At 40.5% G+C, this 11,500-nt stretch overlaps 1 protein-coding gene across 6 annotated transcripts; it reads right to left on the bottom strand.

Moving 5' to 3' along the window:
• Window positions 1-2,706: 2,706 nt before the first annotated feature.
• On the bottom strand, window positions 2,707-11,069 carry DTWD1 (DTW domain containing 1). 6 transcript variants are annotated; one of them, XM_071568268.1, is made up of 6 exons: window positions 10,804-10,858; window positions 9,472-9,686; window positions 8,454-8,714; window positions 7,318-7,461; window positions 6,095-6,368; window positions 2,707-3,504 (listed from the first exon to the last, which is right to left on the bottom strand). In XM_071568268.1, the coding sequence occupies exons 3-6, from the start codon at window positions 8,706-8,708 to the stop codon at window positions 3,275-3,277; spliced, it is 903 nt and encodes a 300-aa protein (XP_071424369.1). In that variant the 5' UTR covers window positions 8,709-8,714; window positions 9,472-9,686; window positions 10,804-10,858; the 3' UTR covers window positions 2,707-3,274. The 6 variants fall into 6 exon arrangements, with proteins under 6 accessions (XP_071424369.1, XP_071424370.1, XP_071424367.1 ...); XM_071568269.1 differs by lacking the exon at window positions 10,804-10,858 and adding an exon at window positions 10,489-10,535; XM_071568266.1 differs by lacking the exon at window positions 9,472-9,686 and having other exon boundaries at window positions 10,804-11,069.
• Between the last annotated feature and the right edge of the window lie 431 nt (window positions 11,070-11,500).

Genomic DNA, 11,500 nt, shown 5'->3' with positions numbered 1-11,500 from the left:
ACTTTGTAAGGTTCTGCTGTGGATTCCAAGTTGGCATCTCTTTTCAATCTCAGTGTATCTTTACCCCATGGACTGACATGACCCTTTATTCAACCTCAGCTTGGATGACATTTGTGCTACCTTCCAGGAAAGGAATTGTTTTCTGCAGCTCCCTCTCTTATTCATTTTGAGAGAGGGATTAAATACTCCCTCTGACCAAGCATACAGGCATGCTAAAGTGAAGCCACTTCATGCTCCTGGCCAAAGAAAGAACAAAAATACCCACAATAAGCAAAAGCAGATGGCTCCAGTGGCAGGAAATGAATGAGCCAGACTGCAGGTAAAACGGTTCTCTGAACACATCGCGGAGGTTTGCAATGACAGGTTCTTTGTTATCTGGGGCCTCCCCACAGGAGGCCAGATGTCTTCTGTTGTGAAAGGAGATAGAGATGCTCTTCCTTTTCCTCCCCCTTTAACTTATGGCTGTTTAAGTTACTGCTAATGGAAGCAGAAGCCTGGTTTTCCCTCTTGGTCTGTGATGTTTTTGGAAACAGAAGAGATAGTTAGTGAAGGGGTATTCTGATATGAAAGGAAGGGCCCAGAACTGGCCTTTACCTCCCCCTGACCCTCATTTTAAAGAACAGGGAGGTCAGTGCTGCTAATTGCACTTGAAAGGATTAACCACTTGATTGCTTTCATTTAGCAGAACAAATTTTTTCTTTAGACTCAAAGCTGGAAAAATGAATGAGTGGTATTGAGATGCTTTCAGCGTGAGATGGATGACTTGGTTTGGCTTCTTCCACCAACACTGGAATTAAAGAGAGCATTTAAATATTTTTATATATGGGATAGAAGGGGAAGCTACGTCTGCTCAGACAGGACGGATTTGCAGCAGAAGTGACAATAACCTTTTTCCTGCCCCCATAAAAGGTTATCAGAGAAATACCAACAGTGAATTATAGATATTGAATGAATTACAGTGAATTATAATGAATTATAGATATTGGCTGTGCCTTTGTCCCTGGGTATAACAAATGATTCTTGCATTACACTGAGGTTGCACTGGAAGAAAAAGAATCTGAATCCAATTCCTGGACACAGTGTTCCAGATTTAAAATATTTTCTGTACATTAATGTCACCTGAGAATTAAAATAATTTTCTTTTGGAACAGTTTCTTAATTCCCATTGTTCACATGAAGTGAAGTACACAAAACTTAAATTTGGAAACAATTTTTAACCTTATAAAACTATTTTCCAAAAGTAACAAAGAGCAGCGCTTATACAAGCTTTTATCTGACCTCTGCTTCTTAAATAAAAAACATGTTTTCAGGGAAATGTGACTTGGAAGTAACTCCCTCTCTCCCCCCAAATTTTTCTCTCTGGTTCTTGTAAAACATTAGGTCAGTGGGTTCATTTTATTTTTGTTTGTTTTAAGTGGGTGAAAGTTTCCTTCTCAAGCTATTATACTTGTGTGATTTTAAAAAAAATATTACAACAATCTTTGTTTAAGAAATACAAGAACAGATAGAGATGTCAAAAGACTATCAAAATTCATAGCAAAGGAAATAGCATTAATCATTTTAAAAGGCCAAAATAACCTCTCAATAGCAGTAAGAACCAAATGAATAAGTAGTGTTGTTTCAATAGCACTGAGACATTACTGCTGCTTTTTCTCGTTGCCTGCCACATGAACTCAATATATAGGTAGACATAAAATTATCTTTCTTATTCTGACTTCAGGCCTGTTTCCTGTGGTGCTGTTGCAGTTCATCCACATTTCAGGGGGATTCAGGTAACATAACCAGCATTTCTGTTTGCAGATGGAGGAGGTTTGTTTCCGTCATCCTCTGAAATGTACTTCTATTTGCACTCACTTGAGTAGATAAGCACACAAATCTGAAGGATGACTTGGGAGAGTGTACTTGTATCTTATTTTAGGCATTATTAAGAATTGTTTTAAGCAATATTAAATTATTTCAATATGTTGAAGCATTAAAACACAGCACAAATCAGTTGTTTGAACCTGTATGGATTGCTGTGTAAGTGTAAAAAGATTTTCTTGAAGCATTTTTCAAGACACTATTTCTGTGTTCACCAGAACATAGAAATCACCTAGCCCTCCTAGTGTAATAAAATATGTGCCTGTAACTCTGCTTGTCAGGGCAGCTCAGGTCTGCTGCCTCTGCCAGCATTGGCTGCACAGTAAAACATGGCAATGTCACATTCCCACATGCTGACTGTGACAGCAGTGCTGCACCTCCAGCAAAACCCAGCAGAGAAATTCTCACCTATGTGTTCACATTTGCACTATTATTGCAAAAGACAAAGCAGTACATTCAGTCTGCCTCATTTAAGGGAGTCATGTCAGTCATTCAGAGTCTGCCTAATTTCAGGGAGTCACATTAGAAATGTTGTAGTCACAACCATCATCTTGTCTGTTTCTTGTCACTGCAAATTACTTTGTGTTGAGTCCTGCAGAAAGATCTCCGTTTTCAGGCAGCTCCCACAGTGCAATGAGCCTGTTCTGCTGCTCCAAATACATGTGGCATCTACCCAATTTTACGCCATAGTGACATTCATTGTTAGTGTCCCCCCAAATAATATTATGTAACAAACACTTAAATGAATTTGTTTGAAAAAGTCTACCCAAGAAGCTGAGAATAATCTTAATACAACAGTATGTGAATGGTACTACAGAAATCATACACTGTATAGTGATGTTTAAAGAGATCATTTTTTATTACTAGAACCATTTTCCGAATTTAATCTTGAAAGTAAATAATTTGCATTCAATTAATTCATTTTGTTTTGGTGCAACTCTCCCCCCCTCCCCAACTAAATACCACCCTATTCATTTCAGTAAGCTTTTCGTGTCATGAAACCCTTATTACTGTGTAAAACAAAAGAAAACACCTGACATAAAATATTAGTAACAATAAAAAGCTAGCATGTTAATTCCTTTTTACAGTTAGGGAGATCACTCCTTATGGCAAGAGGGGCAAGTCCTCCTATCCCCATCTCAGGAAATGTGCTCACCACAGTGGGCACGGCAGGCCTGTGGGATGAAATACAGAAGTATTTAGCAAAGTGTAATGGTTTTCAAGTGAGTAACTCTAATCAGACTGCTCATCTGAGTAGTTCTACAACCTCAAGTGTGCAGGATGAGGTCTGCAGCTTACACTGTAGCCATTGTTGAGTACAATCTATTTCCAGATTTCAGTCAGACAAAACCAGTTATGTTTGTGCAGTTTGTCATTACATAAAAAAGTCCTGTCATGCACACAGAGATGCATCTTACTCTTTTTCTGCACAACGCTTGGCATTTTTAATCAATGTATACATAAATGAAAAGAAAAAAAGCAGATTATCATATTGTCCTTGGTAGTTCTCTTTCAAAATTTCCTGATGATAGTCCACAAGGAAATAATAAATTGCTTCTATTGTGGAGAGGTACGTATCTGGCTTTCCCTTCTGATGACGCCAAAAACACGTTTTCCTTGTCTTCAACTCAATTTGTAGCAACCCTGTCAAGAAAAAAAAATGACACAGATTAGACAATGTGGACTGGTGGCTAGGATGCCTATACATGTGAAAGCTAAAACAATAGTTGGAAATTGCATTAAGTTTGTTTCCCTCATGAGTTTTCAATACTTGAAATCTCAGCCCTAACCAAAGTGAAACCTCCACCCAATTCAGCGACACTTTTGCCGTAACAGCAGTAAAGTGAATCCAGATTATTCCTCCAACAAAAACTCCCACATAGTTGTGGTCTGAATACAAACCAAAGTTCATTGAAGGCAAGACCATGGACACTACTAAGCTTACAACAAATGCAGCATCAGTTAATTTCAAACAAAAAATTTTAGCAGTTTTTTATAAAATAAAAATAGAGGGGTTAAAGGTTAGAGTTTACTGAGCATGTTTCATCTGTCCTGTATCTGCATCCAGCTAAAGGCAATGTTTTATTACAAATGGTTTTTTTTCATATGAAAGCTTACAATACTAACGTAAAAGATAATAAAATATTTGGATAATACAAAGTGGATCAAATTTACAGGAAAAAATACCAAAGTAATCTGTTTCTTCAACAGGCATGTTGATGTTGCAAATAAGCTCCATCACTCATGTGAGAAAGTAATTATTAACATTAGATTCAACTGTTTCTGATATAGAGATCACTTTTAATGAAGTAATCAATCCTAGACATTACCAACTTTCAAACACTTCCTGTCTTTAACACAACTGATTTAGTTTTGCTTTCTAAAGATATATTACTTTTCCAAGAAGATATAAAAGTACTTTTTTGTCCAGGCTTCTTTTTTTTTTAGATTGATGTACTCATTTGCTTTCTCCTGCAGCACAATGTGCTAGATTGACTCTCAATATAAATACAAGGTTACAAAACACAAGGTTTTCTTTAAATTTTCCTGGCTTCATTTATGTTTCCATCCAGAATTTCTTGTAACTTAATCTTTCTAAGTATGGCGATTACTTACTTGGAATTATGAACAGTTCTTTTTGAACTTCAATATACAAGGAATATTTTGTTGGATTATGACTTCCTTTGCAACTGAACAGAAAAATGACAACACTTCTCTATTTTCCATGTGTGTACAGCATAAAAATTTCATCAATTTATGCCTAAGGCAACTCTGTCCTATTCATCTTGGAAATCAAACTTGTAACCTCTAAAAGGAGTGATAATGCAATTTATGTTCTATGTGAGGGGCACTAAAGAAAACAAGGCATGCAGGGGCTCTGCAACTGTTACACCTTGTGAGTGGGTGGTAAAACTCTGCCTGTAAGAGACACTGAGTGCATGGCACTATCAAACCTTACAGCAACCCTGAAGTGTGCTCAGGGAAACACGACTGGACAGCAGCTCGAACCAAGATGGTATTCTGGACAGAAGAGAAGAGTCCACCAGATCAGCATGGCCATGGGGTACCTGGAAACCATTCTTTGAGAGCCCCAAAGGAACACCAACTATGACTTTTTGGCTGAAATACTGCATAAGCTTCCGTGGAAATCTTCAGTTCCCCTGGCTGCCTTGCTTTTCTTGAATTTATCCTCTTAAAATAAGTTCCAAATGCTTTACAGACACTTGCAACATGCAATTACTCTAATTGTTACAGTAATACTTCAGTATAGTTGATAGAGTATGTTTTGCGTTAAACTAAATACTTTTAACAGGATTTTAATTAGCCAATACATTATACTAACATGTGGGATGCTTTAATAAACTGACTAGACACCAAGGCAACATTCATCTTCCATGGAAGAAAGTCTGTGAAATTCCTTGTACGATTCAGTGCAAAGCAGGCACTAAGTTATATATACTGCATATAAACTTGAGAGCCTCTCTCCCAGTTAAGTGCACCTTTTTCACAAATGAAAGTGGTTTCAAATTCCTATTCATTTCAAAGGAAAGGGAATGCCACTGCTAAATTGTTTTGTCTTTTGTGGTTTTAATTAGCACGCTTCAAGGTAAACTTCTTGTAGTGAACCTAACCCAAGAAATTTATGCAGATTCTGCTTTCAGAGCTGGGAGGGTATGGAGGGCAAGCAGGCATTCCCTTTTTGTCTGGAAAGTAGTGAGGTCATGGAAATTCCCATGTGAAAACTTCGGTAGAAAGAGAAACCAACCCTGACATGCTTGTGCTGTGCCTCCTAAATCCCTTGTTTACCCTTCAGTGGCCTGTCTGCCCCCACCACCTACAACTTGTTCCCCTGGATCTCCTGAAAAAGCAGAGACCCACCTGCAAAGGAAACCTTTCTGGCTTTCTTCAGAGGTCATTCAAACAGAAGTTCTATTGTCTAACATGACAGCTCCTATTCTGTGAGATGAGATTTGTTCCAATAGAGAAGTGAGAGAATAAATGTAAATGCTTTCTTAATGTATTATCACTTTGCAAAACAAATGATGTGACGTGAAAATTAACAGAGCCTTTGGCTCAGGGAGCATTTACAGCACTGAAACAGGCTCCCAGCTCTTCCCTGTACACTCACAAATAGGGGGAGATACACACTTGCATCATGCTCAGGTCTATTACAGACATATGTCCCTTAATTGTTTCTGTAGCAGCAACATCTCAATATCAACTTGTATTTTACCTTGAAGTCGTTCATCAGTTATTATCTTCTTGGTTTGATTCCAGGTACTGTCAATAAATATTATTCTCTTCAGTCTAGTGCCTTCATTCCTGCTGCCAGAGGTGCAGTCATCTGGAGGTTTTTCTTCTTTAGGTTCTATTTTTGCTTGTTTGAGAACCGGCTCTTTGGAACAGTCATCATCGCTATTACAGACACCTTTTGGAGAGTGCTTTTGGAGATGGAAAGCAAGATCTTTTACTGAAACCGAATTGGGGCCAGGAAATATAAGTGCTATCTGAATGAAAAAAAAGAGATGAGTGTCAACAAAAGCTAACAAAACACCAGGAACTGTTCCATTAGAAAACAGAAATTTTATACCCCTGCTTAAAAACATTTAAGTCACAACAAGATAAAAAAGTATCTCGTATAAAATATTCTGTTGCCTAATATAATGTTAAATTCATGTTAAAATCATGTTAATTCATATTAAAATAATGAGTTAAGATATCTAACAGAGATGTTTAATTAATGTCACTTCCACATTTCCACTACCAACTCTAATACTTCCATAAGATATGGGTTTTTTTCAGCCAAGACAACTGTGTCAGCTCTAAGAAAGTTCAAATATCACTTGTAATTGCAGAATATGGGACAGGAAGGCCAAAAAGAATAGATTCTGATTTCGTTCACAGATTTTAGATCAGAAGAAATCATCTCTGCCCTTTTGTCTTTGCAGGTCCCACATATCTTACAGAAAGACCTTTCCCTGCCTTCCTCATTGCTCTTTCTGCTTTTTTTCAGCTTCCTGCCTCTGCCATGTGTACTTTCTTGTATGGTTCATTCCTTGAAAAAAATAACATCTCTATAAGGCATCTATAAGGTATGTACATTATCCTCTTCTTTATGTAGCCAAACAAAAAAGAAAGTGTTACTATGATGTTAAATGTGTAAGTACTACATTTCAGAGTAGTCACACCATTTAAAAAAACATACCACTGAAGTTCATAGCTCACTTTTTTCAATCTCTGTGTGATAGACAAGAGTTGCATTTTAAGTGGTTTCCCTTGTTAAAAATTGTAAGAAAATTTAAATACTGCAGCTGCTGTCTATGATGAGCACAACACCTAATGCTGTTTAACTTGCTGTTTAACCATTTCTTCATATGTGGTACATAATGAATCCAGTTACCAACTGGGTAAGGTGGTGAACACAGGAAGTTCAAAGGGGTTAGACAGTTTCCTTACTTCATGTCTCTTTTCTTCATATTCAGGAATGCAAGGGTATTTATAAATTGTAACATCATCAGGTGCCAGGAGCTTGGCATGCACAGCAGTGCTCTTCCCATCTATTTCATTTGGGTGTTTGATAATGTCAATCTTCAAAGGTAACTGGAGTTAAAAAAACATTTATGATCATATATACAGGTATAAACATTTGTACAAAAACTTATACAAAATTCAGGAGAAATCCCTATGGGCATATAATTAAAACATGTCTGACAACTTTGGATGTTTTTGTTTTCCTAGGCTTGGAACTAAACTAGAGACAAGTGACAAGAGGCATCTTTTATGTTTTCTCAGTTTATGGAAATACCTCAGCAGCAGCGTGGTAGAATCTAGGAATAGAGTCAATAAGGTAAGTAAGATGGGGTCTTAATCTGAGCAACATAATAGTTCTAAATATGAATTCTTATCTCTATTAGGTATTCACCCAATTGCAAAAATGGCCATTTTAATGAAAATACACCTAAATTCACTACGTCAAATGTCTAAAGTACTTCTAAAGTATTTCCATAATGTGTTCAAACTCCAGTGTCTTATTCCTATGTGATTTTGCAAAATGTCTCAGTCCTCTCAGATGGTTTCTTCAAGTATTTTAACTGAAAGGCACTACACTGTTTAATTAAATTTTGAGAGTGGTTATCTGAATTATACAACCATGATATTTGGGAATGCCTTTTAGCTCACATTTTATGTAAAATTCATTGTTGGTTAAGGAAAAAAATCGTATTTTTTGTTCACAATATAATCTGTTCTGGTCGGTTATTAAAAACTAAAGAATGAGCAAGAGCACCGTAAAGAAACTTCCAAGAACTAAGTGAAAACAGAGTTGACTGAGAAGCTGAGTGACTTCAGCTTATATTCTCATCTGGTAGTTACATGAGTGTTTATGTGAGGACTGGAACATTTTCAGTATTTGTACATGTAATTCCTCACATAAGGACAGTAATTTTATCTAACTGTAGTTTATTCATAACTGTAGCTGTGTTAAAGAGGAATGTCCACCAAGCATGACTTAGAAAAGAAATAGTCACAGACAGACTATTCTCTGTCCATAGGAACTAAAAGGACATTACAAAAAATCCGTAAGAAATATTAACCTTCACAGTTGGAATTTCTTTGGTAGGGACAGTTTCAACAGGAACAAAGCACGTGTAACAATAGAACATCCTTGAACTATTGCATCGGGGGCATTTTGATCTCCCGCTCTTTTTCGCCCTTTCCAGCACTTCCTGGGATGCCAACTGTAGTTGTTGAAGAGGGTTATCCTGAAATGATGATGGAGTCTGTAGTTCCAGGGATTCCAAACACTCAGTACTTCTCTTTGGTCCTTGTGTAGATGAACTCAAAGACATGGTTATCTGAAACAGACAATATGTTATTAAATAAAAATCCAGTTACTACAAACTAATTTATTAAAATAATTCTACATTATCCTATTTAACAAAAAATACTCATCAGAGAAGGTATTTCCTATAACAAAAGAATAATAAAATCATCTGATTTGGTTGTAAGAGCCCCAGGAACTCCAAAGAGATTTCTGGACAGCACAAGAGAAATGGCTGGAAAGAACCTGAGATCTGCATCCTTAAAGCATTTATATGCACGTTCATAATTTCACTAAGCTATCACACTCAACTCCTGCAGAAGTGTATTTTTTTCTATTGTTAGGATCAGTGCCTTAAAGTTCATGAAAACACTGGTAAACAGTGTTTACCTGGATGAGCAATCCCATGAGTCTTGAGCATGACTACCAACAATGCCTACCTGCCTCCAGGACAGAAATCCCTAAGAGAAAAGTCAATTGTACAAATCTAGATCTCTATCCTGAAACAGTTTACTGTGTGTGGGGCAACCACACACTAAATGAAAACTCTCTTAGCCAGAACTTTCTGAGACATCAGAAATCTTCCAAGAGCAAAACTTGAGGTTGAAAAATTAGAAAAGCCAAGAACAGGGCTTTGGTGATCCCTGTAGCAGATGGTAAATGCTGACCCAATCCTGACTTGATCTGCAAGTTTGTAACTGTTTAGTACCATTGATGGGTATTTTCCAGGCTTCCATCCACACAGGTGTTGTCTCACTCCCTGCAGCTGGTGCAGAATTTTCACCATGTACCCTGAGCAACGCATCAGGAACAGGCCCATGTGCCCAGACCCAGTGCAGACAGAATTAGTGCTCTGTGTGCTCAGGCTCAGTCACACTCCCAGCTTTAGTAAAATCCTTCTGACAGATCACTGAGGGTCCTCTCTGATCTTCAAAGCAGCCCCCAGCCAGCAGCCTGCACAGCCTGCAGTAGTTACAAACTGCCTTCTGCACTTTGTGCTGCAACACTGGAAATGAAAAAAACTCATTCTCAGTATTTGCTTTCAGCTAATTTAAGTTTACTTTCTCCTGTCAGGGATCACACTTATGAAATGATGTAACAAAACAGTCAAGTTTAACAAAAACAAACAAACAGTAATTCCTGAGATGAGATCCAAAATTAAGTGTTTAAATAAAATCAAGTGTAATTTAATTGGAAAATAACAAAGCCAAAAAACTCAGCTAACTTTCCAATAAAAATCTAAAATTAATGCCAGAAAAAATTAATTGTTACTGTCTGGTAAAATTCAATACTCATGCATGCTGTCATGCTTTCCCCTCGGACAAAATCTAACTTCCGAAAGGTCAAGGATGTCCATTCAAACACTCACAAAATCTAATATGCACACGAATTTTATAGTGCAATTTGCTTTTAAATAGCTCTGAGACAAAACAAATACTCTTACTAAGTTTCCTCAAAAGGCAGGGAGGGTGAGAGGCCCTGGAATTGGAGATGCATTCCCAGCTGCCACCGATTCTTTTCAGGGCACGATGTCGGTGCCCGGCGGTGCCAGCGGGGACGCCCTGAGGGCTCTGGCTGGTGACACCGACAGGGATGCTGAGCCCTCGGGGTAAGCGCTGCCACCAGTGACAGCGGCACGCACACAGCGCTCTGCTCGGAAAAGGGCACCAGAGAGTGCACACGGCTTGCTAGGCCCAAATCTCACTTCAGACATATTTTAAGCCTGTAATTCACTCCATCTACACCTGATCCCCCAACCCAGTTAGATCGCTTCTGCTGGAGAGCTCCCTCCCACTCTCCCACCGCACCTCCGGGGCAGCTGGGGCTGTGGGTGCTGACACCGCGGGGTGCGTGAGGCTCAGGGGATGCGGGAGCTCCGTCCGAGCCGCTGTGAGCGCTGCGGGCACTGACCCCGCCCGGCACCGCCCACGGGACCAGCACGGCCCTTCTGCTGTCCCGGGCCCGCAGGCCCCTCTGGGCGCGGAGCCGCCTCCCCGCGGGCCCACAGCCCCAGCCCAGCCCGCCCCGCCTCGCTCCTCATCCCTGCCCGCTTCCAGCCCCTCCTCACCCGTGCCCTCCTCCATCCCCTGCTCATCCCCTGCCCTGCGCCATCCCCTCCTCACCTGCCCCGCTCCGCTCCCCGCGGCCCCCGCAGGCCCCGGAACGGAACCAAAGTGCAGCGCGGGCGGAGCGGAAGCGGCGCGGGCAGAGCGCGGTCCGGCCGGGCCGCACCGCCCTGTCTGTGTCTGTTCCGGAGCGCTGCCCAGAGCGCGGTTCCTCTCGGGCTGTGCCGCACAAACCCGGCCAGCAGAAAGCAGGGGCAGCTCGCTGGGAGGGAAGACAGTCCCGCCGTTCCCAGCCATTCGCGCCCGGTGCCTCGTGCCCCGCGCTGCCCCCTTCGTGAGGGCAGCCCCGGGCCGGGGTGCGGGTCCACCCTCTCCTTTGGCAGAGCTTCAGGCCTTGGGGTTTTTCACCTGCATTTCCCCCCTCCTTTTATCAGCATCCTTCAGAACGCCTGCTGACCCGGGCCTAGAGGGGCTGTGCGGCTCCTGCTGCTGCTCGGCCCCTCTCTCAGGCCGCGGGGTCTGTACCTCGGCCTGACTCGGGAGGCGGCCCCGCAGCAGCATTTACCGAATATTCGTGTTTAGCATTTTTAGGTTGAAGTGACTCAACTAAAACAGTAATTTTGGTATAGAGCATATTTCTCCCAGTGAAATAAAGTCTGTGATGTATTAGTTGCAATAGCTTTAGGGAGGAAAAGTTGGCATTATAGGCAGATTTTATACCAAACTTTGGTCTCCGTTACACCCCAAAACTCTC

The sequence above is a fragment of the Pithys albifrons genome, chromosome 13 (assembly GCF_047495875.1).
Source record: "Pithys albifrons albifrons isolate INPA30051 chromosome 13, PitAlb_v1, whole genome shotgun sequence".
NCBI lineage: Eukaryota > Metazoa > Chordata > Aves > Passeriformes > Thamnophilidae > Pithys > Pithys albifrons.
Note: the sequence above shows the minus strand (reverse complement) of the source record. Positions and strands in the feature narration are given on the sequence as shown.